This window comes from Lissotriton helveticus, chromosome 5_1, assembly GCF_964261635.1.
Source record: "Lissotriton helveticus chromosome 5_1, aLisHel1.1, whole genome shotgun sequence".
Lineage (NCBI taxonomy): Eukaryota > Metazoa > Chordata > Amphibia > Caudata > Salamandridae > Lissotriton > Lissotriton helveticus.
The window spans coordinates 1,254,697,239-1,254,714,031 of NC_136065.1; the positions used below are offsets into that span (position 1 = coordinate 1,254,697,239).

Sequence of the window (16,793 nt, forward strand, 5' to 3'; positions counted from 1 at the left end):
GCTAGTGCCGTTCAGCATTCGCGGGGGGGGTTGTGTCCCCGCACCTTCTCCTGGTATGCACCTGGCGTCCGGTGGAGGAGGCCACCCCACAGTCCCGCCACCAGCACGTCCGCAGGGCGGCCCTGGCCCGGCAACAGCGATGGCGGTCCAGAACTCAGGAGAACATGTCCCAGCCCCGATCTCTCGCAGTTGCGGTGATCGATCAGCAGCCAGGGCAGGGGCAGGCCGAAGCTTCCGTCCTCCTCGGCCGTTCCGTAAGCCCCAGTCGCCTCCTCAGGTCGGGCTCGCCCAGCAGCGCCTGGGCGGGAAGAGCTCCGTCCAGCATCCGCGGCGGCCCTCCTGCGCCGCGTGCGTCGTGCCAGTGCTGGCAGCCAGGACTCTCAGGGCTTCCCCAATTACTGGCACCGATGTGGCCGAGGAGCGCCCCCTCCCCAGACGGAGCGGGCGGCAGTAGACACCATAGGGGGTAGGCGGGCCCGGCCGGTCCTCACAGCACTCCAGGCCTCAGCTCGTGGATGTCCTCCCCTATGGGCGGCGGGAGTAAGATGGCCGCCCCCACCAAGGCCGCCGTCTCGTAGTGGGGTTGGTCCCAGGAGGCGCCGGGGTCGTCCGGCAGCACAGACCCCGTCGCCGGAAGCTCGGCACTGCCTCCTCAGCCCGGCCGGATCGCCGTAAAGGTCCCGGAGCGCCCCTCAGCACTCCCAGTAATAATAGGCCCCGGGAAGCCGGGGGGGTCGATTTGTTGTCTCCCAGGCAGGGAGGATCTTCGCCGGAAATACTAGATCGCGGAGTGCAGCCCCAATTTCGTCGGCAGGAGGAGACGGGGCTCTCAGCAGCCGGTCCCGCTCTCCTTAGGGCCTCCGTGCTTCGGTCGGTCCGCCACAGTCGGGCGTCAGGGCCAGAGGTGCAGCCTTCAGTTCTCCGCCGGCTGTGCGGGTGCCGCCATCTTGCGCTCCGGACACTCGCTCTCTCTCCTCCGAGCGAGCGTCCCGCAATGCAGCTACCGATGCTCCGAGCAAACCGGAGCAGGCGCTGACGTGTTGCCTGGGATCGCCCGGAGTTTCACGGGGATCCCAGGCCAGGTACAGGATGTATTTTCAGGATTACCGGGCGGAGGGGTCGGGAGCCTCGCTAGGCTGCGACCATCTTCTCTGGCTGCTAGCCACGCCCCCCTTGATAGAGTGATGGCGATAGATAGAGTGAGTGCAATAGATAGACAGATAGAGTGAGGGTGATAGATACACAGATAGATAGAGTGAGGGTGATAGATAGACAGATAGATAGAGTGAGAGCGATAGATAGATAGAGTGAGGGCAAAAGATAGGTAGATTGAGGGCGATAGATAGAGTGAGAGCAATAGATAGATAGATAGAGGGCGATATATAGATAGAGTGAGGGCGATATATAGATAGAGTGAGGGCGATAGATAGATAGAGTGAGGGCGATAGATAGAGTGAGGGCGATAGATAGAGTGAGGGCGATAGATAGAGTGAGATAGATAGATAGATAGATAGATAGAGGGCGATAGATAGAGTGAGGGCAATAGATAGATAGAGTGAGGGCAATAGATAGATAGAGTGAGGGCGATAGATAGAGTGAGGGCGATAGATAAGTAGATAGATAGATAGATAGATAGATAGATAGAGTGAGGGCGATAGACAGATAGAGTGAGGGCGATAGATAGATAGAGTGAGGGCGATAGATAGATAGAGTGAGGGCGATAGATAGAGTGAGGGCGATAGATAGAGTGAGGGCGATAGATAGAGTGAGGGCGATAGATAGAGTGAGGGCGATAGATAGATAGAGTGAAGGCCATAGATAGATAGATAGACGGTTGTGTGGGTGTGGGGGGTTGTGTGTGTGGGGGGGGTTGTGTGTGTGGTGGGTTTATGTATTTGGAACACCTTCCTCGACATCTCCATTTAGCAGAGCTCGCTGGCACTGAAACGCAAACACGCACATCGAAGCAGTGGCAGTTCAGAGACACGCGTGCCATGTCTCGGTGGGAGCTAGCCACCTGAAAAAGCTGCCAGCGAGCGACAGTCCGCAGCAAAATGCACGGGTGCCGCCCACCTCTCTGTAAGGTGCCAGTAGCCCAGGGGCCCCTGCAGAACGCACACAGATGGAAAGCAGAGGTTAACCAAATCCGACAGATGCCTCTGCAATCAATGCCACGAATTTGACCTAGAAGCAGGTTCGATTAAGCATTGAAAGGGATGGACGCTGGCTGCCTCCCCCCTGCCCCCACCCAGCGGTCAGGTACACGCACTGCAAGACCCGAGGGATCACATACAAGCAAGTGACACCTGCAGGAAGCGCGGTTTCCAAATTGGAAGAGACGCAGCTGGAGATACAGCCTCAGCTCTGGAGAGAGCAATTAAAGATGATCCGGCAGTGTGCGGGAAGCCAAGGTGCGCACACACTGCAGGCATAGCTCACTTCCTGGACCAAAATAGGACTGTTTGTTACAGGAGGCGGAGAGGGAGGGAGACCGACAGGAAATGAGAGGGGGGGGAAGCAGTGAAAGGAAGGAGGAGGAAACGATAGGAAGATTGAGAAGACATGAGCAAGGGATGTATTAGGTAATGAGTGGTGTGAAATAAACATTTCAGTGACCGAGCAATCTAGTGTATTTGATCACCTGGATCTGTGCACTGTTAAACATGTCAAATCTGACTTCCCATCTTTACATTGATTAGCGTGGTACATAGATCAGTGTCCGTCTTTTCCGGATGAACAGTGACCTGGTTAATACTTAATAGCCGACTCGGATTGGGTGGTGGTAGGGGGGAAGGGGTAACGATGCTCTATGCAGATGAAGATTAGTTTTGTGGATCTAAGCCATTTCCCCAATATAAGAGCCCATCGTATATCTGTACATTTTCATTGCGTCATCTGCGCTCTATACGCAGGGAGGCACTTGCAACACGATAACATGTTTTTTTTTTTTAAAAAAGGTCTGGGCTCCCTAATACAGTTGGCTTTGAGGGGCCGTAAGTGCTTGTCACTTGTATTACTGCGGAGACAGCCTGGTCTTTTGTCTGTGAGGACATGAAAGGTAACCCCGTTGGGATTTTGTCTGATCCACAGACCAGTTACTGTCTATGATGAAGAGTCCGCGAGTAAGAGTGCTTGAGCTAGCACTGTCTAGTGAACCGTCCATTGGCAGAGCGGTATAAACAGTATAGGGAGTAAAAAGTGTGATCGTAGTATGAGAGCAATAAAGCAACAAGCTCTCGGCATTGCTGTGGCCGGGGGCAGGGGAGCGCATTCCTTTGAAGTCTGAAGCGGGGGGCAGGGGAGCGCATTCCTTTTAAGTCTGAAGCGGGGGGCGGGGGAGCGCATTCCTTTGAAGTCTGATGCCGAGGCCGATGGTGTTTGATGTGCACGCGCCTGGCTCACATGAACTGTACTGAATCCGCAGTTTGGGGAGACTTTTCTGAAGCCTTATACAGTGTAAATGTGCGTGTTCTAAGTGATCTTCTGAAAGAGATGAGTCTTGGGTGTGAGTTACACCAAGGCTGGAAGACCTGGCAGATGTTTCAATATCTGCAGGCTTGAAGCATGACTGAGATCTCCTCGTGTTTGTGCCTTTATTAGCATGTTACTGTAAACTGAAGTAGATTAAAAAAAATCTGATTTCTTATTAAATAATGGACCATTATCTTATATTCAAAACAAATGGAACAGAATACTCCATTATGAAATATATTTAAAGCACTAAACCAAAGTCTTATTATGCCATCAACTCACTATAAAGTAGGCAAAGATGTGGCCTGTGCACAATTGTTTACAGCTGTGGTTAAATAAACAAAATGTAAACGATTCGCATTATGCAATGTTGCATGATTTTCACCCTGCAGCAGATTGGTTCCCTCAGAAACGTGACCACCACCGGTAAACCATGCCAAAGACATTTTTTGCTTAAATCAGTCGCATGCCTATAGATTCTGTGTCTTTTGTATTTAAGGTACGCCCTCATAAGCAGTTTTCATTCAAGATACTGGCAAACCATATTTTGCGTAATTTTTGAGGGAGAGAAAATAAACACTTTTGCACCCTCAAAAAATTAAGATTTTTTAAAAGTCCCATATCTTCCCCATCAATAGAACTAACATACAGTATAGAATGCATCACTTTATGCAAATTTCTAAACCTTTAGTGCAATTTCAAATTAACTAGGTATATGTTTCAATGGTCCAGTAAAGAAGGAACCAGTTTGTTAAAGTTAGACACCGAGTATATTGCTTACCTAAAGAATATGTTAATCGAACACAATCTTACAGCATTGCTAAATACGACTGCCAACCAAACATCAATCAACAGACTACTAACGTTGCTCGTCAAGAACCCCGGAAACGTAAAAGACGCCTAGGTTCTAAAGTGCTTTGGGACCGTACAAATTGTGACAATGTGCTACCCACTTAGCATAACATAACAGACCAAGGCACAATCCTAAATGGAAAAGACTGCAGATGAGTGACGGCATAAACGGCTTCAACGTGCACCTACCCATCTCCGAGCTTGCTTAATATTCTAATGAAGATTTAGTGGCTGCAATGTTTGGAAAAGGAAAACAGAGCCAAGGTTCCTGGAAAAGTAACTCGTTTTATCAGTGTTTCAAGTTTATAGCTGTGCAGCCTGGAAGCCTTTGGCAGTTTCCGGCGCTAGATAAAACACGTGCAGAATGGCAGCAGACTACGGCATCTGTGACAGTTATGTGTGTGCACGAGGGGTCACAGGTCTCAATCCTGGAGGGCGTAGTGAAGACTTCCATCCTGCCAGGCTCGCTAAAACTGGTACCACTGAGCAGGATAGCGACAATAAATATTTACTGTATAAAGCAGCAGGACTGTTAGGAATCCTTTAAATTTTTATAATTACCATGACTTCGGAATACCTCGCCATGAAAGGCAAATTATACAGTAGGAATAAGTAAAAACAAAGGGCATTGAAACCCGATGGCACAATCCTGCATACGGTAACCATAGCAACGTTAGGTTGAATCTTTCCATGTATTTTCGGTTCAACTCCTTGCACTTTTCTTGCTTTTATCATTTTAAATGTACTTTAAGGGAAGGGATTCACTTCTGTGCCAGATATCGGGTTTTGAGGAGGACATGTGGAAACTCCCTTTATATTGTACTCTGCGAAATGTTTCATGTAGGGGGATCTCATTCTTTGGAAAAGGTCTGTACCAATAAACCAACGTGATGAAAGTTAACAGTATTCACTTTTTTTATATTAATCTCCGAAGGAAAGTTCTAACATCCGGGCAGTGTGCCTCCCAATAAGGTTTATGGTGACAGGCTATAATTCATTGAATACCCGTGAGCTCAAGCCTTATACTTTTTAAGTGGTCAACTTTTGAGAATACCAAAAGGCTCGGGCCAGAGGACTAACTTTCTCAATATAATCATAATCAATTGTGCAGTGCAAATATAATGTGTTAAGCACAATGTTTCCATCCATCCCCGATTAATAAGTAGTTAAGTGATGAGAGGGTTGGTACTTGCACAGAGGCAGGTATTTGATGTTGATTTGAGGCATATTATGCTTGCCCAAATGACCTCAAACCTCAGTAATTGGAAATTCTAGAGTGGAAATGCATGATCAGCAGTTAAGCATCTATCAGGTGAGGAAGCAATTAAGTGAAGGTGAGAGGGAGGAAGGGGAGGGGAGGGAGAGAGAGAAAGGATGTGAGAACAAATGAGAGAGCATGAAGAGAGGAAGGAGTGACTAAGATGTTACATTACCTCACTAAGGTGGCCCAGTGAGGGTGAAATCAGCCTTCCATGGGTGTTTTCTAGCTCAGGGTGGGCATGGCCTGACAATTCATGTTATGCTGTTCATACTAAAGGAGGACCAATACAGATTTGCATACGGCTGCGGAGAACGTTTAATTAGAAAAATAAAATTGTGTGTTTAACATGGACGGGACACAAATGGAGTATATGTATTGTATTTTCTTAATGATGTTTTAAACTTGCCACAACAAGGCCTCAAGTGAGAGCAATAAAGCAACAAGCTCGCTGCATTGCTGTGGCAGGGGAGCGCATTCCTTTGAAGTCTGAAGCGGGGGCGGGGGAGCAAATTCCTTTGAAGTCTGAAGCGGGGGGCGGGGAGCACATTCCTTTGAAGTATGATGCCGATGGTGTTTGATGTGCACGCGCCTGGCTCACATGAACTGTACCGAATCCGCAGTTTGGGGAGACTTTTCGGAAGCCTACTATAATCTCGCCGAACGATGCTTACGCATTGATTCAGCGAGACCTAAAAAATAACTATGACAGCAGCTTGCCAAAGACAGACCTACTGCACAAGCACATAGCTGTGCATCAACTTTATTAATGGTGTGGCTTGGTATTTTAAAATGGAGGGACTCATTTTTTAATTATAGCACAATACATCAGATTTTCTAATCGAGCTGCAAAGAGACACACAATCAAACTGCTCAAAGGTGGCAGACTTATTTTTGCTAAAGGAAGGAAAAGTGTATTTACGCACAACATTGCGCATTGCATTGCTACATGGAAAACGTATTATCTGTGATGGATATTAAACCAGTCTACAAGAATCTCTTCATAAGAATCAGATTCTGTCACATAAGAACTCTTGGGCAATGGGAAATGAAGAATACAACAGATAAAAATATGTAAATGTAGGCAATGAAAAAGTGTCCGAGATAATCTTAAACCTGGGCCTGTTCACAAAGGTATCTTACAGTTTTGAGTAATTTACACTTTGAAATAAGTTTACTACTTTTTGGGACTCATAAACTCTGAGTGTACATGTCTCCACCACTGAAATATAGCAATTGGTTTACTCTTAAGTGGGTAGGTGACGTCCATCCCTAAACCTCTCGCCTACTCTTCCTAAACCCCATTACTCCTCCCTAATCCTATCCTTTTTGGAGTAAGCCTGATGCTTTTAAAAGCCACTCCCCTGTGTCCCCCCCCACACCGAAGTGTATACTTAACTGCACAGGGACTCGGCAGTCAGGGCAGAGAACTTCAAACACAAAGTATAGGTAATTAAGGAGGCATAAACTTAGCAGGAATACGGTTTTGGCGGCCAGACCCTACTTTGCTACCCTGAGTGTGGGAGTTGGGCAGTTTTTTTCAGACATGCCTGATCTCTATTATGTCATGCTGTGTGTTGCTAGGTTGTATCGAATGATATTCCTGAGCCCTCCTCCCCCATTATCTCGAGCCCGGAAGGCCGAACCACACTCCCACAATCAATCATTATATACCATGGTTAAGTTATCACTCATAATAGGTAAAGAAATTATAGCAAGCTACAATGAAAATATGGCAACTAATTCCAGGTATCTAAATGGCAGTGACCACAAACTATATTGCACATATAACTCAAAGAAGCAACTTTGATAAGAAAGATATATATACAATTTTTATTTGTTTTCATCATTAATTTTTCTTTGGAAATATATCTTTTTTTGTTTCGTCTGTTCAGATCATTTCATTATTTTCTCTTTTTTGTAAAAGATAAGAGAATATATAAGAAAAAATTTGCAATACCAATAAATATTTACAAAATTGAAACACATATATCAAAAAAATACATTAACAGGGAGGGAAAAACACTTTATACAGTCAACAAATTCATAAACTGATGAATCAATTAAATCTAATAGAGTTGAAAATGCAGTTGAAATGTAGTCGATGAGAGCAATGCAGTAGATGGAGACTATGCGCTTTTAGGCATAAGTGCCTTCATCAGGGGCCCGTCTAATGCAATCCTAAAGTCATAAAGTTAGGATTTCTCTCAGTTTAGGAGTCCTAAAGTTAGGAGTCCTAACTTTACTACTACTAAATGGAGAAAAATCCTAATTTTAAGACTTTCGGTAGTCACAGAAGGCATTTAGGAGTCCTAAAATCAGGAGTCCTAACTTTACTACTGCTAAACTGAGAAAAATCCTAATTTTAAGACTTTTGGTATTCACAGAAGGCATTTAGGAGTCCTAAAGTTAGGAGTCCTATCTTCTGTGAATACCGAAATGAGTAAGTGTCTTCTGTGAATACCAAAATGAGTAAGTGCCTTTTGTAAATACCAAAATGAGTAAGTGCCTTCTGTGAATACCGAAATGGTAGTAAGTTTAGGATTTTGTCTTCAGTTAGTTCTGTGAATCGGGCCCTATATACATATATATATACACCTGGAATTTTGGTCAACAATTTAATTTTCAGTAATTTCACATAAATATAAATAGTAACGGCTAATTCCAATGTCAGAAAGAAAGCATGATTATAGCAACTATAGAATACATTTCATAGAATATCTACATACTAAAGAAAAAAGGTAATATGGTGACAATTCATAAACAATTATGTATAGTGCATCAAATACAGAAAAGAGCAAAGAACAACCTTTACATATTCAATCCATATATAATATATACAAGAAAAGTCTTTAAACCATAGATAATACCATCTTAGTTATCAGTGTCACAAAGCCTATAAACTATACAGAAGTAAAGAAAAAGTATAGGAAAAATTTGTTAGCAGAAAAGATGCAAGAGATCAATAGACTGTAAAATTAAAACAATAATAATAGTGATCATAACGGCCCAGTACTGCATATAACCATATGTGTACAAATCCTCCTTCTATATCTTAAATTAAATGTCAATAACAATCCTTCATCTTTTTATGGATTGGATTAGTCATTATATACATGTCTATGTAATCTAACTTACAGTCACGTGCAGAGCATCCCTCAGCTTGATTAGGACTGTTTAAGATATTTGAAGAAATTTAGGACAGCTGCAAAGATAATAATAAATAAAGAGACCTCTTCTTAGAATTCTGTTAGCTCTATCCTATTGAATCTAAAATTACAAGATTACGTATATATAGAACTATACTTACTCCAAACGTGAAATAGGGTTATGAATGTTACCCTGTGGGTCAACATGTTTCTGCCTTTGTTGACAATCTAATGTTCAGAGGCATTCATCAGGACCAGGTTCTAGTCACTCTGCTCAAACATATGTGTATAAATGCAAAATATCACAATTTAGGAGAATATTCTGGACCAACCATACATTTCAATTGTACTTCAATTCGGTAGGTCAGAAATCCTAAAATAAAACACAACAATAACATATAATCAATATATATGGTTTACTGATTATATGTTATTGTTAACCCACAGGGTAACATCCATAACCCTGTTTCACCTTGCTATTTTAATTTCCCCAATAGGAAATGGTCATTAAAGTTGGTTATTCCTATTAAGGGAATTTTAGATCCCTGCACGTTTTTTCATTATATAATTTTTTTGCACTCTGCCCCTCACTGACACTCACTGAGGTTAAAATAACTAACGTGCTTATCAAAAACACTCCCGCTCCTTCCCGGCTGGGAAGTTGTAGCCCACATTGGGTACCTTGCGGTCCCGATGGTGAAGCATGTCACCTTTGGATGAGTGAGGGTTTTCGTCCATATAAAAGATATGCCCACCTTTATATGGGGTTTATAGTTGTCCTACACACAGTGTGAGTTAGATATTAGTGGATATGTGCAGGGTAGCAGTAAATCACTTGATTTACAGATATCCTTTTTGACCCTAGATTGTGTGATAAGTATAGTTTACAAACATTTCTCCGTAATCAAATTATTAATACAAAATCTACACCCAAGGGAGCCAAATTTGGTGAACAATATCTGAGACAAGATAGACCTGTTAGTTGATATTTCTGAAGATGATATTCTGACAGACAATCACTAGTTAATGTACCATAAGATCAAATATAATCCAAAAGGAGGATGTGGGGGACAGCACATGTTCACTTTGCTTAGACCTACAAGATTCCTAACTCGCAGTCTGATCAAGATGTTATTTTTGTTTAAATTAAGGAAGTGGGAAGTTGTGAGGGTGTTTACTCTGCAACATGATGAAGTCAATCAATGGGCACATCAAACAGTTTTTAAAATAAATACGAATTGTGTGAGGAAAGTCCTCACTTATCATGGGAGAATGCTCTAAAAATATATTTTAGGAGGAGACTTCAACCACAAAATTAAGCTGCGTAGACCACAGGAACTTATCAAACGACGCAAGCTATTTGAAGTGCAAAGTTTGTCAAATTTACCATATATCAACGGTGAAAATTAAAACTTCACCCACTCCTATTTTGAATCCACTTTATAAAAAATATGACCTATGTTGTCTCAATGAAGAGTACTCAGATTACATTACTTTTCCAAAATGCATTTTCATGATTTAGTGTGTTTTTTTGTTAACTTCAGTATTAAAGCAAGGGCATATAGGAATCAAAGTGTATTTGGTTATTTCCTCTAAAAATGTGTTGTTTCTTTATTTCATACACCCAGCAGGCCAGCCTTACATGCAGGTCAATATCTATTAACAGCCGATGATCTAGCAAATATAACATAACTAACATAATAAAATCTCAACATCTCTTCTACTTAACTACACGTTCTGTTACAATCAAATATGTAGTCTTGTAGGTTACAAAAGATGTGGGTTTATTAGGTTCAGATCAGGTTACAAGTAAATCAGGTAAAGCCCCACCAGGAGCAGCGTCCTCCTGCTCAGCCCTTCACAATCCAACTGTCCACTCATCCAAGCACAAACACTCTTAACATTGCAACCATCCAAGGACCTCACTCACTGGCTGAGCAGCAGGGACTTGGAACTCTAGGGAGGATGTATAGTAACCAAGGCTAGTCACAACACGTTCCATCTTATGTTCCCTCTAAGCTGACACGTGCAGCCTTGCTTATTCTAGTGTCCAGAAACTCTCTGGGAGCGAGCGCTCCCCGCGAGGACCAAAATACATAACAAAAGGAAAGCTTGAAACCTTTCCTTTCTGTGTCAGGCGGCTCATCAAGAGGCCCAGTAAATTAATTAAATGAAAAAAGGTCTTCTTCTTTTAAGAGCAGTGTTTCAAAAGGCCCATAGCAGGCATTGTGAAAAAAAACATGTGTGATTGTGTTTCACACTGAAATGCGAAGTTGTTGATGTGGGATAATGGCCAGAGCTGCTGACCGGAACAGGGGAAACAGATTCCAGTCTTTATGCTCAAGTAAAGCACTCCAATACTTTACGGTGGACGTTGCTAAAAAACCTGGGAAAAAATGAAACTTTCAACCTAAAGAATAGGCAAATACTTTTAACCAATTCTCCTTTGCACTGTACAAAACAACCCTTCTGCTTGATTTAATGGCCTATGAACTTGCTCCCTCATAATTATAACCTAGGACACATATAGGGTACACATGATCCCTGACGTGCCTTTTAGCTCACTAATAGTATTGTCATTAGGGGGAAACGTTTTTCAGTTCATGTTTAAAAACTCCTACTTTTAATAAATACTTCACACATAATATGATGTACCAAGGTGAGGTGCTTCCACATTTTACTTTTTCGAATCTTGAAGACATTTTACCATATTCTAACATAATCTGTGCTGCATGATTGACATGCTGCCGCATATTTTCATTCTGGTGTACGGGCTCTTAAAAGCCAGAGATTACCCATGGCTCAGCTGACCCAGTTAATTTATTGGTTCACCCACCTCTGCCTCCCACCATAGTCAGGGACAATGGAATTATGCTGTAGGAGAGGACCAAAGTATGCATCAGGGTTGAATTATGCCTCAAGAAAAGCCAAGTTATGAGGGGTAATGCTGCACATTTTGTTATTGTATTACTTTATTATTTTGACATTTCACACTAACTGAACAAATGTTTCACCTCAGTAGCACTAATTTACCACCCGAATACAACAATAAGCAACAGAAAGGTGACCTTTCAACCTTTGCGAAGGGTCTTCCATGACTGCAATACAGGTAGTCCCAGTTTCAGTAACTTTTTATCCATTCAAGCTAGAAACCATGTTTTGGGGTTAAAATCTGCAAATTATACAGCAGACGATGGATTATGTGGCACATGGGGCAACCCCATACAATACTCATGCAGAAAAGGCCACAGCTGCAAATGTTATAATTCCTGTGATCTTTACCTTAGTATAAGGATGTAAGCGTTCTGTCAAGTATAGTTTTTGTACTGGAATGGAATCCTTCCAGTGCAAAAATATCCTTTAAACCTTTTCCCACACGGTATGTGTGCTGTATAATTTATCACACTTGCAATGTTTGACAAATATGGAGACTTTTAAAAGTTGCTCCACTGTTGCCTTCAGGAGAAATCATTTTTGGGCTCAAATCCCAGTCTACAAATAATATTAGATAGGGATTTGCCTCAAAACCCATGGATGGTTGCATGGGATTGCCCATCTGCCACATATGGTATGCCACCCCTTGATGCTAAGTAGCACAATTTAGGGCATGGTCCTACTTTGCGTTACCGTGGGCAACTTTCCTACACAAATCATGATTTGTGTTGGAAAGTAAATCCCACCACAACACTGTGTGCTGGGTTTGGGTCCCTTTTGTGACGCAAACTCACCACAAAGTGTTAAGAAATCTGGATCAGAATCTCTAAACGGGTACTTGTCAATATCATGAGGTTGATTTGTGTTCTTACTGCCAGTAATGTAAGCATATGACCAATGCAGAGCAAATGTTGCTATAATGTGTATAAAATCAGAAGGCAATGAAGATGCCAATGAGAAGGAAGGGGCCCCTGAAGCATGAGAGAAAAATGGTTTGAACCTCTCATTGAGCATACCAGATTTCTGTGGACATGTTCCAGACTGTAAATAAGGTCTAAACTTGCTCCAACAGCTATCATTTAGTTATGGTTCTTTAAGGATGCTAAACCATAAAGTTTGCAAACATCTAAAATTTCAGGTGTGATTACAAATTTTGCTGTGCCAATTTACTTTACACATTAGTGTTTTATCAAAATGGTAGGTACATTTTTACTCTTTCTTAGGCACCTCATATTTATCTGCAGCGATGTTCACAGAAGCATGTTTGAATCATTTATTTGAACTTCATGCCCCTCACCCAACATCCCCCACATAGGATACACTCCATCCAACAACCTTATCAAACATGCAGTCCAAAGGGGTGCCCAGAATCACAAGGCAAGAGTATTAAGCACCATATATATATATATACAAGAGGAACAAATAAACACACCAGAGTTCCTGTCCTACAACCATCACAAGTGGTGAGGTGTGGATGCGGGCCACGTAATTGGTAGCAATGGTGGTGGCACCTGGTCTGGCCAAGGCTGCTTGCCCCATTACCTTTTGAGGATTCTAGAGGAGGTTAGACAAACGGGGCAGAGGAGACAGTGAGTGCCACCTGTAATGTTAGCATGTGATTTTAGTCAGGGGCGTAGCTATTTTTACTGCATCCAGTGCAAAGGCTCCACGGCCCAGACATTAGAGAGGCCAAGTTTTCTCTGCACTGGCTGCAGATTCTATAACATCAGAAACACAGAAGGTGATAGGAAAATGCCTGCATTAAGTTTAACTACTGGCAGTCACTCCGGGCAGCATTCTAACCTATTCTTCTTTTGCCCACCATGGCACATCAGTTTGGAACCAGCCATATGCAATTCAATCTTAAACATTTTCCAAGAGGAACAGCCCACTCTGAACTCCCACTCCAGGCCCTCCATGAACCAGAACATGAGCAATCCATGACCATTTTCGCCCTGAATGGAGCTCTTTATTCAGGTACATTTTGGTTCCAGTGGCACAGTGAGCAAGGGGCCCACATCCAGAGCTGTGGGCGGCGCGGTAGTCATTTTATTCTTGTTTGCATTAGGCCCTACGGTACACTTACTATGCCAGTGATTTTAGTAGCCTGCACACCGCAAGTGCTTGCATATTAAGTTGCGTGCACGAAGCACCTTTATTGCTGAACACAGAGGCAAGAAACTAGAGGGAACACTGGTTCCATCCCATACGTGATCTCTGGTAGTACCAATAATCAACTGAGCACCACTGATTCACCACCTTTTTCTATGCAGTAGCATAGGATATCACTCATCTTGTCGTACCAGGATATACCATTCAGCACTGTGTACCTACCAGTGCTAATTTAAGCAGGTAATGTCAAGAGCTATTCAAAAGTCAATCAATAAATACAGCTGTGCTGATATCTTCACTTTGTAAAAATAATGACAAGATGTGGATATTACAAATAGGCACATACAGATAATCGCAAACTGAGCATCTGGATTCACAAACTCTAATTGGTAATTCTATTTTTGATTCAGCATATTTTCTTGAAGTATTTTGGTGGGGGTGGCATTTGGTGCAATACAATGCACACACCAGCACTGCCTGGTATTCTTGTGAGTGGACCAGGGCAACTTTGGCTACCTAAATGAGTTTTAGTTTTGCAGTAGATCTGTATGTTTTGCGTCATGCATTTAGGAAAATGGAGAACATTTGCAATTGATACTACTTATATAAGCATAGTTATGCATTATGTAAGAAACCATTTTTCTACACAACCACCACTAAGACATATTCAAATAAATAACCTCAGAATGATGGAAATTCATAATGAAACATTTACTAGAGAATGAGAGGTGTGGAGAGCAGACATAAACGCTGGAACTTGGCTTGAAGTGAGGCATTCACAAATTTATGCTGACTCTTGGTGTAATCCTAAACAACTGAGTGATAATCTACGTTACCTTTAATAAATCAATCAAAAGGAATGATATAATCTCAGTGATTGTGCGCATTTGAGAATGCCTTCATTTGCATACAGAAGCACCACACCGTTGAAGCCAAACTTATTGATACCGTAGCCTCACAATACCAATAACAACTTTGTTGCTTATTGTGCTATAAATTGCCAATCAAAATGCACTACTGTTACAGCACACGCACCTTTTGTTAATTTGTCAATTCAAATGTATTTCTAACAAGCACCGACCAGGCCGACAGGTCCGGCTTACAAATGAAAATGCAAGCCATTGCTACTGGTTTTGCCAATGCTTGTTATAATTATATATATAGTTTGGAAACTATAAATAAACTAATATCTAACATTTAAATTAAACATGTTATTTAGGTAGAAGATGCTCGGTTTGTAAAGCAAAAGATGGCTTTGACAGTTCTCTCCTCTTTAAACCTCCCTCCACTTCAATGATAGTTAACTAGAGGCGGGTTCTTCTTGAGGGCTGGGGAGCATCACCCCCCACCTCAGCTGCAAGCCAAGCAGGAATAAATAAAATGGCAATAAAAAGATTTAATTGCCATTTTATTTTTACAGGCGCAGTAGGCACTGCGTAAGTGTCAGCTCAGAGACATGCTGGGAATGGAGGACTGCAGCAGGGCTGACTGGACGCTCCAAACGACGCATTTAACTTTTGCCGGCTCTTTTGCACCAGCCAAAGTGACATGCACACTGTAAAGCTCTCCACCCAGCTGTCTAAAGACAGCTATGTGGAGACCAAGGCACATGCCATCAAGGCCTGAGGGAGTGTCCGGCCAGCCCGCTCCATCCAATCCAGGCGCTTCTCTCATGCTGGTTAGCAGCATGAGAGCAGCTTCTGGACTGGAGTAGGGGAGCTCTTCATGCCAGCCCGCTCCATCCAATCTAGGCGCTTCTCTCATGCTAGTTAGCAGCATGAGAGAAGCGTCTGGATTGAGTAGGTGAGCTCTTCATGCATCGGAGAAGGAGAACATCAAGGAGGATGTGCAGCTCGTGGGCAAGTGCTGGTTTATTTTATTTAATTTGATATGTGTAATGCATGTAAGTGTAGGGGTGTGTTTTATTTTGTGGTTAGTGTTGTTTTTATTTGGACGTTTGGAGGGAGGGGTATTTTATTTTTGACTTTTGGGGGGAGGGGTGGTTTACTTTGTGGTTTTGGAGGGAGCGGGTGTTTTATTTTGAGTTTATTGGTAAGGATTATCAGCTGCCCTCTTGAAATTAAATACTCCTGGTTCTATTTCTCAAACTCCGTAGCCGGTTCCCGTTTTGTATCTGCCAAGCTTTGGAGCTGTTCTGTGCTATGCCACCGAATGCCAGTGGGCTAAAGAAAAGTTTGCTGTAACGCTTGCTGTATTAAATTACAGAGGAAGAATTTGTAAAACTGAAACAAATTCTTCTTCCACCTGTTTCCTTTCAACAACTACTAACAACACCAATTTTTGGGACCCGAGCACGAGCCGCGTGATATTACTATGTACAAGGCGCAACTTACCTTCACTAGGGTTTGCTGGAACATCTCTCGTCTAGTCGCCTCGCTATATTTATCTTGACCAAGTGTAATAGCAGTGTCTGGGGTGTAACTATGAAGTCGGTGAGGAGGAGTATGCCTCAGTCCCTATATCACAGCTCCCTTCCTGCGACCAGGCCCCACAAGAACAAAAGAGAACTCCAGATATTTCCTATTACGCATGACCGCTACAGGAATAGATGTCCCCTGCGCATGCGCGGAAAGGGACTCCTGAATTTTCCGAGCGTTTAAGAGCAAAATCAGGCTACAATCAATAAATAATATGTTTTTTTATATGTCTTCATTATGGACCCATGTTTGTACGATGCAAGTTTTCCTGCTGTTGGTGAACAATTTAATCTATTCTTAGCATGCACTGAAAAATAGTACATTCTAGTAAAGCATGGCTATATTTTTAATGCCCCATCTGAAATTATGGCCTTGCCAAGTTGTATTTTGATGAGACGTTGATATTTTTCTTCTTCTTGCGATTTAAAGTATTTACAGTTTTAAAATAAGTACACCTTTCTTTTAGGCTCTTAAGGGTTTGTGGGATATCCAAATTTCACCTTCGTAATAACCCCACTGGGGTGGTATTAGGTCCAATGGGGTAACACTTAACCCGAACATTCATACAATTATGTATGC

The 16,793-nt window shown here is 42.6% G+C and overlaps 1 protein-coding gene across 3 annotated transcripts in view; it reads right to left on the reverse strand.

Moving 5' to 3' along the window:
• Nucleotides 1-16,313, reverse strand: part of LOC144755269 (uncharacterized) — a 171,717-nt gene extending 155,404 nt beyond the window's left edge. For 2 of the 3 annotated variants that reach the window (XM_078644034.1, XM_078644033.1), the window contains exon 1: nucleotides 16,131-16,313. In XM_078644034.1, coding sequence (XP_078500160.1) covers nucleotides 16,131-16,154 — 24 coding nt within the window. In that variant the 5' untranslated portion in view covers nucleotides 16,155-16,313. Of the gene's footprint in view, nucleotides 1-8,719; nucleotides 8,787-16,130 lie in introns of all 3 variants that reach the window. The other variant, XM_078644035.1, reaches the window with a different exon arrangement.
• Between the last annotated feature and the right edge of the window lie 480 nt (nucleotides 16,314-16,793).